General features: G+C 47.9%; 1 protein-coding gene across 1 annotated transcript in view; it reads left to right on the top strand.

Annotated features, from left to right (window-relative positions):
* The window catches only part of LOC149341458 (uncharacterized), a 62,267-nt gene extending 47,159 nt beyond the window's left edge, over positions 1-15,108 (top strand). Inside the window, exons 13-23 of the mRNA XM_089542863.1 lie at positions 450-556; positions 2,007-2,116; positions 3,022-3,143; positions 4,408-4,472; positions 4,866-5,022; positions 6,201-6,277; positions 8,360-8,470; positions 11,362-11,538; positions 12,115-12,216; positions 13,191-13,266; positions 14,847-15,108. Of these exons, the coding sequence (XP_089398989.1) occupies positions 450-556; positions 2,007-2,116; positions 3,022-3,143; positions 4,408-4,472; positions 4,866-5,022; positions 6,201-6,277; positions 8,360-8,470; positions 11,362-11,538; positions 12,115-12,216; positions 13,191-13,266; positions 14,847-14,966 (1,224 nt within the window). The 3' untranslated portion in view covers positions 14,967-15,108. The remainder of the gene's footprint in view (positions 1-449; positions 557-2,006; positions 2,117-3,021; positions 3,144-4,407; positions 4,473-4,865; positions 5,023-6,200; positions 6,278-8,359; positions 8,471-11,361; positions 11,539-12,114; positions 12,217-13,190; positions 13,267-14,846) is intronic.
* Positions 15,109-21,711: the final 6,603 nt, after the last annotated feature.

Here is a 21,711-nt window from a genome sequence, read left to right as displayed (position 1 = left end):
TATTGCCTTCCCATAGATATTTCCTTTTGTCTATTCATAGTCTATAGACTCTCTCTATATAAAAGTCTACTAAAGTGTGTGGCCATAATTCTATAGATTGTCTAGAGGCTGTCTACTAGTTTTGTATTGCCTATAGACTATTCTCTAAGATTTTCTATAGATACGTCTGTAGACTTTATAGAGAAAAGTCTATGAACAGTCTATAGAGTGTCCAAAGAAATTTTTGTGAGGGAGTACACAAGCCGGTGGTCAAAATAAATAGGAAGCCCTCCACTGCTCTTATAGTCGACGACCAGGAACCTATCGAACACTACCACCAGCTATCCAAAGCACAGTATTTGCCCCATGCAATTGGAGCATTATAGCCTGAACTGGCGCTGCTCGTCTAAGTACCTATTAGTACTAGTACTGCTGCTGCTGCTGCTCTAGTGGTGGCCATGTCTTCACAGACGCTACCGAAGGCCAACCTGGAGCCGTGGCTCACGTACTGCTGCAAGACGGTGACTGTGGAGAGGACGGCCACGCCTGCAAAGCTCAAAGTCACCTGGGAAAAAGCGTAAGCTACACGCTACGCCCAGCGGCGCTCTATGTCTGTTTGGCCGCTCGTACAGGTCCGAGAAAGAAATGAGTTTTTTTTTTATTTCGGTATCAGATAAGCCTCTGTTTTTCGTCTGCCAAGTTCACGACAACATATCTTAAAGTATGACTGCGCCCATTTTATTTCACCTTCGTGGTATTATGGCAAGTCGCGTGCATTTAGCGCATGCTTTTCCTGTAAGCTGAGCACATTTCCTAGAATTCCTGTGCTGGTGATTTCCGTGACTACGTTCTGACGGTGTGGATATGCTTTTCGTTGTGGAAGGAAGGATGAATTGAGTGTACAGGAATCTGCGAAATGAATGAATTCTTCTGTAGATGCGACCATGCTGATGAGGTAGCTATAAGTTTATATGCGAAAACAAGAATAAAAGAAAAACGGTAGGCTGATATTTCAAATGCAGTCAAACAAAACAAAGGTGTCATGTGAATGAGAGGACGACGAAAGTGGATCTGCTTTAGTTAACCTGTCAGGCACTCACAAGGAAGAATACCATAACTTGGATCACTCATGTACACTGCTCATCTTTTCGCTCTAAAGGAGGGTCGCAACGTGCTCACGCGTCACATACAGGGAGATTAGTTCGTCTTATTTAGGGTAGTTACTTCTTCTAGAATGAGCTGCGAATAAAAACCTTTGCAATCTACGGCTCACGCACTCAGCTTCGCATGTGAGGTGCATGCTGAGATCGTGAGCTGTCAAGATTGCTGGTGTCATGCGCATTTACAACCCTTAGCTGCATGCGCATTTCAGGTGCGCATGCATCTCTAATCTTAAAGGGACCCCGAGGACGAATTTAAGTTGGCCTGTAACGATAGGATACCACATTCTGACGACAAAGTTGACCACTCTCGCCGAGAACGGAGCTTTTACTAGCTAGGAAAGACCGAGAAACGAAATACATGTGCTGCCATCACCGAAATATTTCTCAACTAACGGACCCTACGTCGATACCGAATTTTCTGCGTGGATACAAGGGCAAAGGTACGCTACCATTCACTTCAAAACGGCCGCAATCTGTCCTTCTCGGTGGGGACCTCTTGAGTTTGAATAAACTAAATTTTTAATTCAATTCTTTAAATCAAGTAAATGTTTCCTTTTTTGCTGCCGGACACAGGTTTATATGCCAGGATAGAGCCAGCGAATCAGTTTTTACTCAGAACAATAATTGAACGGTTTGGCCCTCAGTCTTTCATCAGCTTCGACGCACACGAAAAGAAAGGTCCATTAATACAGTGCATTAGGTGACCATCGGCTCTACTAAGTGAGCTACTGTAAATGCAATCAGGCCATCATATTGCCACCCTTTAACACCACAGCTGGTGGCCTCAGGCAGCTGGGTGTGCTTGTATTTCTCTCGCTTGTCTGAATAAATCTGCTCGGTAAGACGCTGTTACGGCTTCTGCAGGGACAAGGCCGGTGCCAAGGCGACCCCGTTTGCTACTGGCGCCAAGGGCGGGGTCGATAAACTCAAATCACCTGCCGCCGTGGCTGTCCAATGGCTGGGCGCCAAAAACCGTGAGTCTGTGAATCACCTTCGCTCTGTCGTTTATTAGAAGTTGGAAACTAGGAAGACATCAAGAGAGGTTTCGGCAGTCAAAAAGACCGGCTTGGGATGCGTCTTGCAAAGTGGCAGGTCGTCACTTAAACAGCGCTAAACTAACTTGTTTAACCACCGCCCCTGCCTGCCATGACCGATGCCGTGACCTCTCAGCAGCGCTGTTTTCATGCCAGCGTTACCAAGCTCATATTACGATGGAAAGTGCAGCCAAGAGCTTGTTCACGTTGCTTTTCTGGCAGTGGGTCGAACCATCACATGCCAATAACATAATCGCTTTCAGAACCAAGTAACCTGTTCTGCCGATGTCAGTGCGCGTTTAAGGTCTTTCGTCTCAGTATTTTCCTTTCCACTGCTCTTTGCGCCAGCTGCGTGTGTAGATGCCTACACTACATAAACTCACGACGTGCGAAAACAACGGATGAGAGCATCTCTTCGTGTATGCAGCTCAATGGCGAGCAATCCTATAGCGGCCCCTAGGGATGCGAAGTTATTGCAGTATAGGTGCAGTTCCTGTCGATGCTCGCTCTAGGTTCATTGGCATTTCCGCACAGCGAGGTCGCAGCGAACAAATGCCTGAGGTAGAATGTGTAGGCTTCTGACATTGTGAGGTAGGCAAGAAGAGAGAAACCTGTATAAAGAAAACGTATAAGGAAGAGTGCCGTACAAGTGAAATAACTGGTTTACAATGAGTCACTGGCCATCATCCAATACATGTACGGCAAAGAAGCTGCCCAGGAAACGTCTCGCACGGAATGAACAATTATCTACAGATAGTTGATGTTTGATAAAGTAATTTGCTAACAACAGCCTCACGCCAGTGTGATGTTTCTTTTGTTATTGCGCGTCCCCCATGGTGATACAGCCGAAGCGCCGCTGACCGTCACCGACAAGGACCCGCTGCTGGTGAACCCTGCTGTGATGGCCTGCTACGGCATCAAGCAGAACGTCAAGGCGTGGGCACTCATTGGTCACAGCGCGGCCACGGTGAGCGACACCGGCCTCGAAGGAGTAGGGTCTATGCGTTGAGCATGCTGCTAGCATAGCATGCGCATTGACATGCTTCGCCATGACGGTTCCTGCACGAGCACTGTTCAGGAAAGTTGACGCTACGAAAACTTAGTATGCTCGTAAAAGCAGCTTGTTCGCTGAGCTTTCAGGACGTTCTAAACGTTTTCAGGTTATTTTGTAAATAAGCAAACGAACAGTACACGAAAGGCAGTTTCTTTACGTCGGCTATGCGACCAGATGGACGCAAAGTTAAAGGATAACTGTCGTTGCCACTCTCACAAATAAGTGAATCGAAATACTTTGAGACGACGCTGCAGTTAGCGCGCGTTTGTGTTGAAAATTTTGGTCGTCCAAGGCTACCTCACATAGGGGGGCATACGTATCCCAACGCCACCCATATTCTATTCGGCTGCGAGTTTACAACTCTACGAGTGCAATAACGCATGCGATACAGTCAGGATAGGTGCGTATCTCCACCCTGGTGTGTCTTAGCTTTTGGACAAGGCGCTTCTTGGATTTCGCTAGATGAAAGTGAAAGGCGTACGGTTACCAGCTTTACACATGGCTCTACGCCATCGCCATACGAAAAATCACACGAAACAGGTGAGACACACCGAGAGGCGTGAAAGGCCAGCCATCTCAAGCACATGCAGTGACTGATGCGCCACCAGCGGTACCATGCGGTGCTTCCAACACTCGACCATGCATATTAAGCTCATTGTGAGCAACCTCGTTGCGCAGCTGTGTGGCACAACGCAGTGGTACCAACTTTATGGAGATTAGCTTTTTGGTTAGACTTCCACGTTGTTCTGAGTTATTCTTCGATACATCTGTAACGCTCATCTTTGGTAAAAAGCTTGTAGAGCTCAGCTTAACGGCTCAGTGCATTAATCAGCTAGATTTGTCCAATGCGCTTAAGAATGGGATCAAGAACGGTGGCAGCGGTGGCCTCTTCCCTTTGCTGCAAATCGGTCATAGTACTAACAGCAGAAATGCAGTGCGTACTTCGCGCCGGCTGCTCGCTGTGACGTCATGCTGTGCACAGCGCCAAGTGCGGCCGACGTTGGTTTCACCGCCTGCTGCTGCTCGGTGCTTGGCGATGACGTCATACTAAATGTGCTCCGGATCGTCACTGGCTACGCCCAGACAGGAAATTCTCTGTAAAACAGTTTTCTCTGTGAAAAGTAATTCGAGCCTCATTCTGAACACCATGCATTTTCTCTTTTTCTTACATTTCCAGACTCCTCTCGACGACATCACGGCCTGGTACCTCCTGCACCAGTCTCAGAAGCAGTACGGCGAGGTGTAAGTTCGTCTCATATATGTTCAGTTAAGTTGTCAACAAACTTTTGCGCTCTTATGCGAATTGAGATAGTAAGAGACACGGAACGATCCCGAAAATTGTCCTCGTGCTTTTAGGGCAAATCGACATCCGGCTGATCTCTCATTTCATGAAATTGCCCATGGCAAAAGGAAATCGGGAAATTCGGCTGAGAGCTGTGTGGAGAGTCTGTCTGAATTGCATCCAGACCTTTCATGATGTAGTGGGGAGAAGATTAAGCTGTGTCATTTGTAATGTAGGCGGGATGGGGGCAGGTGTCGGGTTGTAGCACGCTTCCCACCTCTCGCTACGTCTTCGAGTCTGGCGGACACTTTGTTTCGGGATTTTTTGATAATGTGCCGGGTTGCGTGCCGCAGGAAGGGTTCCGCTGACATCGCCGGCGCAATGTGGATGTGGGAGACCCTCAAGTCTGGCAACCCTGACCTGTGGGATGCCGTTGCCGAAAAGCTGCTCGCCACGGAGCTCGAGGCGTTCTCTCTGCTGACGACCGACGATGATGAGAAGACGTACAAGGTACACTGAGGTTATGCCCACCCTCGACATGTAGCCAGAATTCACGCTCAGCTAAAAGTAAACAATATCTTAAAAAAAGTAATTCCTTAAAAAAGTAATATCTTATTACTTTATATATCTTATATCTTAAAAAAGTAATATCTTAAAAAAAGGTGAGTGATCCAATAGAGTTCTGTTGATAGTCGCATGGCTATATAGTCAGCAGCAATTGTCATAATGAAAACTTAGAAATGAGCGAAATTAGTGAATATTGTCTCGGGAATAGTATAGTGTAAACGCGAAAGTTGCAGATCAGTCGCCTTGCAAACCAGCCGGATGAAATGTTGGCACCAAGGTACCCTTTTGCGTAGCTTTTTTTAGCGGCCTTAAAAGAAAGGCCGCAAAACACAAAACCTACCATGCTACAGCTTTGCTACTTCAGGGTGCCTTCAGAGGCCAAACTCCGCTTCTCCAGAGTGCCGACCTGCAATGCTTTTAAAAATTAACTATTATGAATTAGTTAGCTTCGTTGGTAATTAACATGACTCACTTTTTTTTTAAATGCCCGCCAACACTGCCAGTACTATGCTGCAAAAGCTATATTTTTACCTCAAAAGATTTTTTTTTTCTTCGAGTGGCGCCTGCTCTGAAACACATGGTATAACTCGACGACTTGAAAAATTCGTGCTTCTTTCGTAACTTTCAACGATGTCACGCAGCGAAACAGAGAGCTGACGGAATGTAGCGTCATATCTTTGTTAAATACGCAAGCGTACACTTTATGGGCCTGCTAAAGCCAAAAAAGGGCTTGAGTGAGAAGGCACGGCAGATACGATCATCAAAACCCGCTGGGAGCATTACTTGGCGGGGTGGCCGTGTTATATGGCGCCATTAGGCTATGTGCCGTTGCCATATTAGCTATGAGAATAGTTACATTGCATCAGTTTTCGCTCCTAGCATTTGATGCGAGTACTATCAATGGCCGCTGTAGGTCATCTCAGATGTCACAAGCGCTCTGAAGTTTGCAGTTCCTCTAATCAGGGATCAGTGCCAGCTCCAATTTTGGAAGCGCGGTACGAACGGGAGGCAAGAATGTTTGCCAAATGTTTTTGAAATGCGATAAATATGCTCTCTTGACAAAACTATAAAAAGGCGTCGCGCCTGCACTGGATGTGAAAGCACCTTTTCCTTGCATGCAGACGCGCGTCGGCGAAATAATCGGCGAGCGGCTCAAGAAGATAGATAAGGACAAGGACCTGAAGCCAAAGTCACAGGCGTGAGTACCTGATGAGGCCGGTGCGGACACTTTGGCGCTACATGTTAGGCTGATGATGAGGAGTTCCACAAAAATTTCAACGTGGAGACAAGGCGCGGGGATAGGAATTGTGGCGTGATTCTGAAACATCTCTGTACCTAACCTTTCGATGCAGACATTTCCGGACGTAGTGCCCATTTTGCTCTTGCTGTTATTTATTCTTCTGGAATTGTGAACTGCCATTTGTGCCCGCTTTGACATCCCGAGTTTATGATCAGTTAGCTTAAACCACAACTCAGGCGCCCTGTTCATTGATTCAATTCGCATACACGTATAATGCATTACAAGAGGCACTAGCAGAAATATCATCAGTTTGACTAGTCACAGCAGCAACGAGTATAACCGTTGGCAATGAGAATTTAATTTAATACAGTTAAACACGAAAAAGATACGCTATTTAGAAGATGCGTGTAGCTTACTGAACAGCCCCCGCTTGAGAACAGTACCCAACAGTACCCCCTTCCATGAAACGCTCCAACGGCGTTGTATTAAAAATTACACAGGAGTTATCGAGAATCAGGATCCTTTCCCGAGTGTAACATGCGTACCTTGTTCTGACAGTTGGCGAAAGCTTCTTTGTGTGTCGCGTGAGCTTCCTCGTTTCATTCGCGGGTCGTAAAACAGTTCAGTTAATGAAGAAAGTTCCAAACCTGCGTTTTAACAAATCGAAAATTTTGACCCCTTGTCAGTGAGGTTTATTTTCGGGATTATTAATATAGTGTATCTTTTGCGGGTTTTACTGAATTAAATTCTTGATATGGGACTACGTGTTAATCGACGTTTGTGAATTATTTCACACCCTGACTAAACTGGAAAAGTATGACATAATTAAAGCAGCTTTACTGCAAGAAGCGTGAAGTTGTTTTCGCTAACGAACGCTCATCTCATTCTGTTATACTAATAAGTGTTTTTTCTATTGATTATAAAGGCCGTCTTTTTTTTCTCGACGTATCGCACTGATTTCCTTGAATGATTTAGTTGCTGCAAATGCTGCATGCGCATTGACAATAGAACTGTCTCATAATTGCTATGACGAAATACCTAGCTCCAATTTACATCCTGACCTGAAAGTGTTCAGTGATTTTGCGTCTCAAACTTATTGCAGACAACCGATACTAAATATTTCTTCGTAATTTTTCACTTACCTAAAAAGGAGTTGCACATGCCTCATAATGCTTCAATAACCAGTATCTTATAGCTTATTACTATCACTCCACGCCCTTTAATGTATATAGTTGGCCGAAATTAGTAATTTTGCGCTACTTTGCTAATTTGCAAAATTTTATTATATATGTGGCCTTCTTGAAGATTGGTCTTAGGCGTGGAAACTCCGAAATATTCACCTCGCGCTTTTACCCAAAGAGCTTACGGTAAGCGTTCTTCTTCAGATATCACGTTTCTTTTTTTTTCCCTGCTAAAATATTTTACTTGCGCTGTAGTTAGTATTTTACGACACTGGTATACTGGTATCTTAAACTCGGCATCACGCGTCACGTCTACATTTTTCGTTGTCACTCGCTCCGGACAGAAAAGAAAGGGGAGCGAGTTGAATTTACCCCTGCACTGATACCCAATCACAGCCCGTCTTCTTAATTTGCAGCAGCACTAAGCAACGAACAACTTCAATGTTCCCTCTGTCGCGGGTGGCACTCCTGAGCGGATATGGCGCTTTAGCGGAGGAGGTATGAGAGACGATGCGAAAAGATTCAGTTGCTGCTAGTTCGTTGCCTGTTCATAAAGATAGTTGCAATTTAGCTTCGCGTCATGTCATTTACTTACCGACACTGCAGATGCCTGCTGGAATGGCCGGGAGCTGACAGAGCTGTGCACGATCGTGTATGAGTCGCTATAAATGCACCTCAGTTACTCGTAGTGGAGAACGCCTCGGCACCAACTGTTCTGAGGCACAGAACTGACCACCCTCATCAGATATCTCGTTACTGCAATATTCCACAACGCGTTATTAGAGCCATGGTGGCCCATCACCTTTTTATGTCGACCTGTGCTCATTTACTTATTTTCCGTTACTAATCACCTGCGCAGTAAGACTGCGGCTGTGGTGGCCCACCTAGCCTGTCTGGTGGGGAAGCAAGAGTGCGCTACCCTCCTGGACGCTACCATTATCGCCTTGAATATCGACGATAAATTCGAAAAGTAAGCGAATAATTAGTGACACTCTGAGTAGCTGCTTGTGCATGGTGTGCCTGGTAGTGCATTTCCATGGCTTGTAAAATTTGTGCGTCGGTGGCGTGAATGAAACTCAGCAATCGTCTTTGGTGATTGCCGGTACTATAAGTTTGAATACCGGGTTAAACGGAGATTTTGCCTCATATAGTGAGCGTCACCGCGGCGTCGAAAGTGAGGCACTCCCAGTCCTCCGTCCCTGTAGCCCGCCAAGTACCCGTGCCTCATGTGCGCATACATGGACTGGATGAAAAGTTACCGTGAGCAATTTGTTGCCCAGCTAAGCCTCCAACTCTGCAGAGGCGGCTCTTTTGAGAGTAGCGGCATTGAAACGTCTGAAGTTCGCACTCCTTAGTAATCTGTAAACGGTGCTCGATAATATACAAATCAAATATCACGTTACTGTCACAAGCGCTCAAATCCGGTCTCTTGGGACCTTCTGGTTTCGTCTTCATTTTTTTAGCATGTTATTTAACGGTAAAAAAAGTAGAAAAATTCGGTAAATAGATTTGACCGTACCGTATTGCTTTATTTTCTGCATGCGTTTCTACGGCTGCTTCTCTTTTTTTGAATTTCAAGACTTAAAGGGCAGCTGAACAGGTTTTAAAATTCGATGCTCTTCCCCTCCCAGCGTCATGCTCTGCGAAGTCTGATAATGACGTCAAGTTCAGTCGTATTTCATATTTCCTCTGCTTCCGCCCGCAACCTGATGTGGCTAGTAGAATGTCACCAAGCAGTTTGGAGTCGGCTTTACCTTAGCCCGGTGATTGTGATTTTATTTTTTCGCGCAAGCATTCGTTGAAAATGCATCACGAGGCTAATTAAGTTATCGTGCAGTCCTTACCCGACGCCATGCTCTCCGGAGAGGTCTGAATACCACCACGGTTTTAATCGGTGATTACATCATTATTTTTAGAATAATAACCTTGGCATGCTTTCCGCGCGGTTTTCACACAGTTGATCCCTTTTCTCTTTCAAGAGCAACTAAAGAGTTCTTACAATTTGATGACCTTAACAAGATTGAATATGCGAATCTTATAAGTAAAGCTTGCGCAGTATTTTTGGGCTGTCATTAGAAATTCTGACATACTTGCGGATTAGAACCTCGGTGCCTTTCAGGCTTCTCCGCAGCGGAAATTTTCAAAATCTCACCGTTCATCATGCTATTTCTGAGCTTCTCCGCATTCCTACTAGCTGTGATAGAAGGTGCTTTAACTGGTAACGCAAAAAAAAAAAAAACTGCTATGCTTTACTGACAGTCTTCATGTATCCGAATCCTTGAATATCGTGGAATTGCTGTCCTTAAAATCTGCGCATTAGGAGGCCACGGTACGTACAAATCTTCTGCATTCCTTGCTATAATGGTAAGGTTAGGCAACGTTCTGTGTCTCCTGCTCCAAAAGTTATTGAGATTTGTTTTTGCGTGGGTGGGCAGACTCTTTTAGCCTATTGAGTCTGGAGAGAGCGGGCAAAGACTGGTGGGGACGTAATATTGTGTTAGAGGGTCTGCAACACTCTCTGTAATAGTCCCTTTTTTACCCCCCCCCCCCCCCCCCCCCCCTATACTCTATCTTTGGGGCAGACAACACGAAGTGAACAAAGGAGGGGGTAGCCTTGGGGTGCTTGCCAACGTTTCGACAATAGGACCTGTTTTCATGTGGGCAAACCGTTTAATCTTTTTTGGCGTCAAATAACGCCTTCACTCCGAGGAGGAAGCCCTGGTGAAGGGTGGTGGTGGAGTGAGAAGGGTGTTAGGATGAGGAGCGTGACTGAAAATGCTGCCCACGCAGGATGTCTGTTAAAAAGGATTAACTGGTTGACCTGACAAACTGTGATATTTAAATACGCCAGCTCGCAGTTATCACAGGTTTGCAGGGGTCGACCAATAAATCCTGCCCAGCTGCCATCCTGCCTGGCCAAGATAGATTTTTCAAGACACTCCCGAGGCCCGCTAAGGGTCTTAGTAAATCAGAAGAATGTCACCTTCGCAGGCTACAAACTATGTCTTTCAATAATCCAGCTACGCTTCACGCCATTGAGCCCGAGTCTTTTTCGGCACAGTGCAAATTTTGTGACCAGAAGGCAAACTTATACCATATGGTATGGGCTTGTCAGAAAAATGACAGCATTGACATCATAAATCAGCCAACGCGGGAGGGCTGGGAGGCGGCCCTGTCCAGCTCGGACCTCGAGGAACAACGAGCCCTCGTCGCCAGAGCACGGGCAGCGGCTTTTACCAACGGCGTCCCGGACTAGGGACCCGATCAGCCTTCCCTTCAACTAAGGCATTGCGGCTTTAAATAAACGTGCTCATCATCATCATCATCAAGTTCACGCTCCCCATCCTAACACTCTTCCCGCTTCACCCCCCCACATACACACTCCGGGCTCCTCATCGGAGTGAACACCATATTTTGAACACCGACAATGATAAACGCCTTGCCCAGACGAACACAAATTCTCTTGTCGAAAAATTGGCAAGCTCCCTGTGGCTTTCCCTCCCTTGTTCACCTTGTGTTGTAAAAAACCCCATCTACCTGCCCTCCCTTTACCATGGACTATTTGGGGCAGGGTTCTTATAGCTAAGTCGTTATCGGACAAAAAGAAGGAATGCTCAGCTCACTTTTATCAGCAGGTGTCATGCATGACGTGAAAGGAGATAAGTCTTCGCCGTCAAAAAAAAAAAAAAAACGTAACTTCGTATCGCATACTTGATTCATTCCAACCGAAACAGTAAAATTCCGCTTTTTGTTAGCGAAAAATAATGCCTTCCTTCACCACTGAATGTTTGCTACGGCGCCCTGCTTGAGAGAAAGCACGACGAACTTGCACATCCACCGTTATTCTGATTGTGTTCGCAGGTCTGTAGAAGCTGCTACCAGTGTTCCTCCGGACGCTGTGGCATGCCATCTGGGCTCTCAAGCCACTGATGCCGCGGCTTTCGACGCCAAGACAAAGAGTCACACCGCCCCGATAAAGATGGTCTTGGCTTTCGCATCATGCGCGCCCAAGACTGTGCCAGAAGCTAATATTGGAAAGTAAGGATGAAGACGTGCAGCAGGAATTGTCCAGTGCTATATCACATAGTTTTTAGCGCTTTTAGACGTTATGGCCAAAGAGGCCGCTAGCAGTACGCTGATCTTCCAGCTTAGAGGCACTCTGATTTTCGAGCTCCGCAACACCGTTTTATGCGGTTATCGCTTTGCGGGTTGGTTAAGAATTATGTGTTGGTGAAAGAATTAAAGAACGCTATCGCGTCATACCCTTAAGGCGGAGCTTAAGTTTCCCTTCCAGTTTTTGTTTTGATTTGCACAGCCTTTGTCAAAATGATGGGTGCACGGTCTACTGCACCAGTCGTCGTCTAGCTTCAGTAAATTTTCGCTTTGCTCCTTTTTCGCCCTTATTTTGCGAGGGTATTACATGGATTATGCTTTCATATAATACCCTCGCAATGAGGGCCTTCAGAGCCTATCGTGCACAAATACACTAAATAAGCGGTCAAGCCAACAAGTAAACAAATAAATAAAAATAAAGGCTTGGTAAACTAAAAGTCACTTAAATAAATAAGCCTGTTTCTCACGCGTGTACATTTCGGCGCACTTTGTTTCATGCAGTGTTGCTGAGAGGGCACTGAAGGCAGACCTAGGCGACATTGAAGTCCGATTGTCGAATGTGCTCCGCCAGGCGTTGCTGAACGCTCTCGACAAGATCACGGAGTAAGTTGCCTTTTAGTCGGAAACACGGAACGCTGGGGCACGCGTGAGCTATTTAAACAAAAACAAAATTGTTAATTGGGTTGGTTTTCAGTCACTTAGTCCCTGAAAAGCAGGCATTCACCGCAAGGACTAAGCGGGACTAAGCGGTGAATGCCTGACCCAAGGACTAAGCGGGAATAAGCGGTGAATGCCTGCTCGCAAGGACTAAGTTGGGCGTGGTGGCTCAGTGGTTATCGCGTTCGGCTGCTGACCCGAAAGACGTGGGTTCGATCCCGGTCGTGGCGGCATAATTTCGATGGAGACGAAATTCTAGAGCCTCGTGTACTGTGTGGTGTCAGCGCACGTTAAAGAACCACAGGCAGTCGAAATTTCTGGAGCCTTTCGCTGCGTCGTCTCTCATAACCTGAGTCACTTTGTTACGTTAAAGCCCTATAAGCCATAAGCTATAAGCCAATCAAACAGCAACGCTCGTCGAAGGGTGAAAAACAGTTCGATGCACATTTCTTACTTAGTAATGACGTCACGTAAGTCGTATACGTGGGGTTTAACGTCCCAAAGCGACGCATGGCCGATCACGGACGCCGTAGTGGAGGGCTCGGGATAGAGTTCATCTATCTGGTGTTTTTTACCAAGCACTGAAATCTCAGAGTACAGGGGGCCTTTGTGTTTCGACGGGGCTCGATCCCGCGACCATGGGATCAGCAGTCGATCACCAAGGCCGCCACGGTGGGTGAAAGCGGAAGAATGGCGGACGCAAACGTGAAGGAGTACAACTGCTCCAATAGCTCCCGAGTATACTTCGCATTAGCGCTGTCATCGGATAATAACGTAATAAACAATGTCCCAATGCCCTAGTTACTCACTGTCATAACTCATAAAACGGACACTTTCCAGTGTAGTTGCGTACTGAACAAATGTTGCAGCAACGCCGCAGACTTCCCTTAATTTCACAATCCTTGCGTGCCTTCTTGCAGCCCGGCCGCATACAAGACGGCGCTCAAGAACATAGCCACCCTACGCGCTGTTAGGACGGAACAGGAGCTGACTGAAGTAAGTAGCCGTTCCCTCACAGCTCGTTCCTCTCACATAATGCAGACCTCGCTATAAAGAATATAATAGAAAGGAAAAATACTTCGTTCTCATAATTTTTTTGTTATTAACGCGCATGAGCCAGGGCTAAACTAGGGCTTACAAGGCAGTGTGCCGGATAGGTTAGCGATAAGCCATATGGGAAGATTTGGAGGTGCGGTCGGCGAACCGAAAGATTAGGCGCTTTGAGGACTCGCCCTGCTCTGTCCCCTTGGGGTGTTCCTCCGTGATGCGTCCTCCCCAGTTACTCTAATTAGCAATGGAGGGCGCCTGCATCGCAGCAACACTAGCTCCAACTGTCTGCGTGATTGTTACGTGCGCGGGGGAGACAGCTTTCTTGTCGGCCTCGGGAACTCTTCGCTTGCGGATGTTTCGGCGTGGCACTCCGCTCTCCGTTAGCGGGACGAGGTCTCGCGGGATTTCTTCCAGCGTGCTTGTACCGTCCTACCTCGGAGTTTCTCCCCTGCCGTAAATGGGCGAACATTCGCTCGCAACCTTGCTGCTGGGTCGGACGACCTCGATTCCTTAGCATATTTTGTTTGCTAGCCGACGTTACTGCTGCAGCAGTATTAAATGCCTTTTATTATCAGCCAATGTCGTCGGTTTGTTCTCTCAAAGCAAGGCCCAGCGTAGGGAATACGTATTCACCACCTTCCCCCTACTCAGTCCAACAGGGGTGTGGTCACTTTTCTCAATAACATAGCAACGCAAAAACGTATACAAGTATACAGGTCTCTTCCAACGTCCTTGTCTTTTCTGCGCTGTTTTAAGAATGAAAACTACCAACTCGTCAGTGCCGGAGCATTTCACATCGTAAGTGCATCTGGATGCCCGGGTCACTCGCTAATAATTGATCTTTGTTGTTCGCTAAAAAAGCTTCAGAAATTTACGATTGAATAAAAAAAAGTTCATATTTCAAACCACAGCAGCCGAACTAGGACGTGAAGTGTGACGTCACAAAACCGGGCGGAATGACTGCACCATCAGCGTGCGCCGTCGCCATTGCAGCCCTCATTGCCTTTTGTCTTTTTTGGGCTTTTTGCGCTTTGGATTGTTTTCTAAAGAACCGACCCCAAGTCGTTATCGCCAAATGGTTCATCGGCTGCAAGGACATTTTTAAAGTTGGCCATTAGCAGCTAAAAACTGGTCATAATCTTGGCAGCGGAAGAATATGGCAAGCAAGGCGATGTTGACTAATGGCAAACCGTTAAAACGATTTCTGACACAATGATGTAGATGACTCAAAAAATACGGCCCCAGGGTTGCTTTGCTCAGACTGGCCAGTCGGCCGGAAATTGACTCATTTCACCGGCGCCGGCTCTGTACCCGAATATAAACGCTCCCTCGTTCCGCCTGCTGTTTTCAATAAGAACGGCTAAATAGTTATGCAGGCTGCGTATACTGACTAGCAATACACTCAACGGTTAAATTTCCCACGTTCTGTGTCGGTACTTTTGTCAATTGCTGCAAGTGTGCTGGATATTGAAGAGAGCCAGTGCAGGTCATTAAAACTAACGCAATGTCGGCGTTGCATTTTGCAGGTGAAGACGAAGGCAAAGACACACAACGTTCAAGAAACGGACCAACTAATCACAGGCCTAAAAAAGACAGTCGCCGCAGACTTTGCTCCCCTGAAATCCTGGATCGCGAAGACACTCTGACCGCGACCCCGAGAGCAAAGGCACCAAGACTGGCACAGTTGAGGAAAGCGTCTGGATGCTAGCCATGCAGTAGCATAGCGAAAAAATAAAACATGGCAGCTGACCAGTCTGCCATCATTTAATAAAGTTGTAGCTCAGCTCACCGCGGTATCATGACTTGCAAGACAGTCGCATGCCAAGTAAAAAGTTATAAACAATTTTGAGGTTGACCTGGCGGCCTTCCCTCGACGCCTGGCCCCCGTAAACTGGCTGAACTGAATAAATTCCAGCCCTCCCCTTTTCTGGTCCTTGGGCATGAATCGCCTCGGAATCACAGTCCGAACATTCGCTTCAGTGAGAGTGAATTCGCAATATCACTCCTTTTACTTTCCCTTTCCCCGTTCCCCAGTGTGGAGTAGCAGGCCAGGGTCATTTCATTTTACCTCGAGCCGACCTCTGACTTTTTTTTTCATTAAATTTCTCTCTTACTCTCGCGATGTCCCATTTTGGCGCTAAATAAGTTGGTTGGTTGGTTTATTAGGGTTTAACGTCTCAAAGCGACTCAGGCTGTGATGGACGCCGTAGTGAAGGGCTCAAGAAATTTCGACCCCTTGGGGGTTCTTTAACGTGCGCTGACGTCGCATAGTACACGGGCTTCTAGAATTTCACCATCGAAATTCAGCCGCCACGGTCGGGATCAAACCCGCGTTTTTCGGGACAGCAGCTGAGCGCCGTAACCACTGAGCCAATGTGCCGATGCGGATCACAATGCGGAGGATTGCTAACTTGATTAGTTTATTTGAATTCCAGAAACAAGGCTACAGAAGGTTATGTGGGAGGGAAATGAGAAAAAGCAGCTCAATTACAACTTGCCCAGCCCAAAGTTTCATTATAGTGCTGCAGCAGGCCGGCAGTGCCATCTTCCTGGTATGAAGCGGCGCCGGTGTAAATGTGTAGACCGGTGGGTTGGTCCTGTGGCGAGTATCTGACGTTTACGGTGGTCTCTGCAAAACCATTTGTTTTTCTTTTGGTGGGGGGGGGGGGGGGGTGGATTGTGGGTGGTTTTTGGGAATAGTTGCCCAGGTTTCTTGCCATGGTGCTGTAAGGGTACCGGCTCCAAAACAAGATCCAATACGACAACGGGCTTCAGTTACAGGACTACTCCGAGTGGGCTCTTTGCAATGGTTCTGACCTTAAAAGAAAAAAATTGGCTGTGGCTTAGCTATGGTTAAACCTGGAGTGACGCGAGAGCTGGAATGGATCTCTCTCCCACTCTCCACTACTCACCCCCCCCCCCCCCCCCCCCCCCCCCCCCCCCCCCCCCCCCCCTACTCGACACGGTGCATGCGCACAGCTGTTGCAGCGCGGTTTCGCCGGCGCGGCGCGCCGTCGGTAGCAGCAGCTGCTCCGCACCATGTGAGCAACCCACGTGACCAATCACGTGACCAACGGCGCCGCCACGGAGCTCAAGGAGTGCTACGCCGAAGTAGAGTGTACTAGAATTCTAGTACACTCAGCTGCACGGAAAGGAGAAAAGGCAGCTGCGCGGAAAGGAGAAGAGCAGTAACCGCCTCACTTATCAGGGCTGACTTCAACTGTGTACTAGAATTCTAGTACACTCTAGCCGAAGTCTCGAAGAGCTGGCGTAGCGTAGCTCTTGCTACAAAATTGCAGCTGGAAACGCTAAACACTGCCTGCAACTGCTACAGAAATGCACTTCCACTGACTGGCCACAGGAGCCCTTGCTGTAACCTTGGAAAAAACTCTTGTATTCTATCGTTGTTTTCTTCTTCCAAGCTCACTTCTGTAAAATTCTCTTTCTCTCTCTACGCGACCAGTTACACACCGCACGCACTTCTTTGCTGTATTGTATACTGTATGCTTGTGAAGAAGTGCGTAGGCCGCACAGTCCGCTTGTGGCGCTTGGGCTTGCATGGTTGTCAAGGCCAGCTGAGCCTCCGGCCCTCACCACGGGGGATGGTACACGGCCGCGGTAGTTCACAACAGCAACGCAGTTAACGGCCTAACTTTCAGAGCCCGCAGTGCAACACAAGCAGAAGAGGTCGCGATTGCTCTCGCGGCCTCACATTCCAACTCAAAATACATAATCACCGACTCGCGAGGGGCCTGTCGGAACGTCGAACAAGGCTGCACTCCCTTCCTAGCCTATCGAATATACCAAAATTGCATACGGGATACGGACCCCGCACACCGTTACCTCATATGGGCCCCTGCTCATCAGGGATTGGCAGGAAACGAGGCAGCAGACGCAGTCGCTCGCGCGCTCTCTCACCGGGCTGTTTTCTCCTCCCCATCCGATCAGGAACCCGATTTTAATCCGGTCTATACATTCAAAGATATTACAACATATTATCAAAATTGTCATCGCCTTTACCTTAGCCCATGTAAAGGCCTGAAGAAGGCGGATGAGCGGCTCCTTCTCCGCCTTCTCACCAATACATTGCTGTGCCCGGCAGCGCTAAAACATTTTGACCCCTCCTTTAGCGGCAGCTGCCCACACTGTAGTGCAGTGTCTTCTGACACCTATCACATGGTGTGGGCCTGCCCCTCCAACCCCGCTATTCCCCCCATCCCCAACCCAACCCGGGAGGACTGGGAGGCGACCCTGCTCGGCTGCCACGACTTACAGGCCCAACAAGCCTTAGTCGGGCGCGCCCGGGCGGCGGCAACCGCCACTGGGGTCCCATACTAGGGACCTCCACGTAGTGTTTGTAAGGATCGGTCCCTTACGGGCTGATCCAAACATACCTCCTGTTCAATCGTAATAAATGTTTTCACCACCACCACCACCACCACCAGTGCAGCAGCAATGGTGGGCGCAGTTCTTCGTTGCAATCCTCTCAGAGCATATGTGTATAAAGATGGCTTTACGCGGAGCATGATGAAACCAGGTACCCGGCAGGGTAGGTGGTTCCAGGCAGCCGGCAGCTGCGCGCGCGCCTTCAGCATCGGGACCAATCAGCGTGTGCTCACCGATGGTGGGCGGGCTCCCGTACTCCAGTAACGGTAACACGGTACACGGCATGCTAAAGGTGTCTCGTGTCTGACGTCCCTGGTGACGCCGTACCGTTGGCTACCTCAGTTTTGAAGGAAAACAACTTAACTCATTGTTTCTAAGCGCGTCATTCAAAATTGACTGCAGAAACCGTCTTCCGAATCCTGTGGAAACATACCCGCATTTTGAGAGGTACTGACCTATTGAAACTTTCGATATGAGCCGCTCGTATGCAATTATGGGAATATGGAGTCCATAAGATATGGAAAAATATATGAAAATTCATGTTTCCTCTTTGGAGTCCATAAGTTTTCTAGATAATTTCTATACAATTTTCATGTGGTGTGTTCGACGTCACATGGAGTCCATGAGCTTCCATATGTGCTTTCTGTATAGTCCATATCGACTCCGTAAGCTAAATACTGACTTCATCTACGGAAACGTATGGAGTTACAGTTCTCGTCGTGTGGAAACTTTCAGAAGGAGGAAGCTTTAAAAAAAAATGATTTAGAACTGTCATTCGACGTTTTCTTTTTTTGCCCTAGAACACGAACACGATTCACAAGCAGGTCAAAAATAAACGCAAGCACCTTTAATTCTCGAAAAATGTCTGACCACAGCGCTACGCACAGCGCAGCTCTGGACACCGCACTCGATTCGACTCGGCAGGGGTGACGTCAGAACTGGGGTCTGCTTCAGCGCTTGCGCGACTAACATACGGCGTGCGCTTTGGGGCTTTGCAGTCGTGGCCATAATGGCAATAAACTCGGTGGTTACGAACGCTTCTGATGCCCCGAGCTGCTTGATATTTTCCCGCATCCTCCTGATCCCTTAGCATTTCAAGGTCCCGCGATAAACGAGGGCAGTTAGAGTAGGAGAAAGCACGGCGAAAAGGATGTTAAATACTGCTTCGCGTCGGTCAGAAATTAGCATGTGTGCTTGCTCTCGAGAGCTTTTGTGCAAGATAAGAAATAAGAATGGCCTACATGAGAAAGTAGTCACATGGCGTCCCAAAAATGGGCAGAGCATTTTATCAGGCCTGAACGCGCTTCACTACTTCATAGGCATTTCATATACTTCATTTCTTTTTCTTCTTTCGGGCCCTATGTTATAGGACATTAATGTTTAAGCCCACCTTACCCAGTATAGATGAACCGGCGCCGTGAAACATGTCTACAACGTTGTGCTGCTCAGCATAAGTTTTGGGCATGATGCTGGCCGCGGTGATTACATCTTAATAGACGCGTAATGTGTACCGTTCTTCACTTGTGACTTCGTGTTCTCATATATTTTCCGCGTACTTCGCGAAAGCGCCTAGCTGAGGTGGTTACAGGTCGCCTTTTGAGCGACGCCTGATGGTACTGTAAGCCTGAAGGCACTTGACTGCAGGGTCCTGCGCACAGTTTTACGTTTAACTTCAGTTAAATTCGTAGCAGAACGCTCTCAGCACGAAGTGAGTTCGGCGTACTCAATACACTAGGCTTAAACGCTCAGCGCTGTCCGCGTGCACAGAAAGCTACCCTGTGCGGTGAAGTATATTTTTGTACTGCTTAGAGAAAGTAGTTCAGAGCAGCACTGACGTCGTGTACCCCGAACAGGTGTGCGTTCTCCGCCTGTGGCCGCGCTTGCGATGTGATACATGCTGTCAGGGCGGCACTTGCTCCGCTTATTTCCAACCACACCCCGCAGTGGCCCAGTGGTCAGGGCGCTCGGCTTCTGAGCCGGAGTACCCGGGTTCGAACCCGACCGCGGCGGCCGCGTTTCGATGGAGGCGAAACGCAAGAGGCGCCCGTGTGCTGTGCGATGTCAGTGCACGTTAAAGAAAGATCCCCAGGTGGCCGAAATTATTCGGGAGGCCTCCACTACTGCACCTCTTTATCTCTCTTTCTTCTTCCACTCCCACCTTCCTCTCTTCCCTTATGGCGCGGTGCAGGTGTCCACAGAGATATGGGAGACAGATACTGCGCCATTTTTTTTCCCGCAAAGTTGGCTGTGGTTTAGCTCTGGTTAAAGCTAATCTGCAGTCCTGCAACTCGTTGTTTTGTTGCCGAGTAAAGGCTTATGAAAATGGAAATTGGATTTGAGGAAAGGAGAAGAGCAGTAACCGCCTCACTTATCAGGGCAGACTTCAACTGTCCCCTGAATGAGGTGAGGAAGGCGGGAGTGAAAGAGGAGCGAGAGAAAGGGGTGCCTTAGCGCAGGGGTCGGGAATAATTTCTACCCCCCGTGAACGGTACAGAGCAGGAAATCGGCTGCGCCACCTAGCGGGAAAAAAAATCAAAGGGCACTTTGGCTCTCTAAAGTGCTTCAAGGCCTTTTCTGGAGCAGTGTTTGTTTTTATTTTTTTATTTTTATTTTTCATATTTTATTTTCTATATTTTATTTTTATATTTGTTTCTTTTCTAATTTTTATTCTTTATTTCTTTTATTTTATTTATCAAACCCATGCATTCACTAGATGCGCCTTTATTCATGCTGACACCCTGAGCCTTCGTGGCAGAGTGGTAGCGTCTCCACTTCAAATGCCAAAGGCCCTGGTTCGATTCCCAGTCTCGACACAGGTTTTGTTTCTTAAGTAGTGAGGCCGAAACGCGGATACACTAGCTGACACAACTTGGTCACGACAGTAGGAGGCATTAAAGGCTTTCGCCTTAATATAGGATACTTCCAGTAAAGGGCCACGTGGCCCTTTATTGGATATATCCTATATACATTCCGCTAGGTGGCGCAGCCAATTTCCTGCTCTGTAGACTGGGTACATTCCAGCCAATGTAGAGCGGGTGCGAAAGGTCGCCCTCCGTTAGGGGGCCATTCATCCCACCCCATTGATCATTTAGATGAAAAAATGGCTGAGGCTTAACTTGGTTAAGCCTGGAGAATGCGAAGCATCATCGTGTCGCGTAATTTGGAGGCGCACAACCACAGCGACGGCGCGAGGTGGGCCCCCGTTTCTCCACTGTCGTGACGTCATCGTGTCACGTGGTGTGACGTCATGTATCACGTGATTTGGAGGCGCACAACCACAGCGACGGCGCGAGGTGGGCCCCCGGTTCTCCACTGTCGTGACGTCATCGTGTCACGTGGTGTGACGTCATGTATCACGTGATTTGGAGGCGCACAACCACAGCGACGGCGCGAGGTGGGCCCCCGTTTCTCTACTGTCGTGACGTCATGTATCACGTGATTTGGAGGCGCATAACCACGGTGAAGGGCTGAAGTGGTAGCTAAAGTAGTATGCTTCGCATAAAAAATTTCTGCACTCCAATCCGCCCACCTAGGATGTTTCTGCGGGATTTTTAGAGCGAAACTTTTACTCCTCCCGTACGAAGCTGAAGGTCATGTGGCTATGAAATTTGACCTTCAAACCAAGAGGAGTGGAGGTTTGTCTTTGACGTCATGCCACTTAACTCGCCACGCCTCGCCATAGCTGCACGTGTTGAGCCGACGGTGCTCGCTCACCTCGAAACTATCCAATCACATGACCCCTTGCGCCTCGTCACAGCTGCGTATGCGGGGCTAACGGCACTCTCGCAGCTACATCGCATGACACGCCGTTCGCTATATAAAAGCGTGTGGCGAGTGCTTACCTTAACACAAAGCCATGGATGAGCAACGTGTCTGAACTAATGCTTCGACGATGTAGCGCCGCCGTCAAGCGGTGACTGCAGTCCGGAGAGCAGGAAAACAGTGAAAATAGCGTCTAAGCAAAACTTTATTTGGGCTGATTTACGCCCACAAAGAACTGAATGT

This window comes from Amblyomma mixtum, chromosome 5, assembly GCF_055824585.1.
Source record: "Amblyomma mixtum isolate Tamu chromosome 5, ASM5582458v1, whole genome shotgun sequence".
NCBI classification, from domain to species: domain Eukaryota; kingdom Metazoa; phylum Arthropoda; class Arachnida; order Ixodida; family Ixodidae; genus Amblyomma; species Amblyomma mixtum.
Note: the sequence above shows the minus strand (reverse complement) of the source record. Positions and strands in the feature narration are given on the sequence as shown.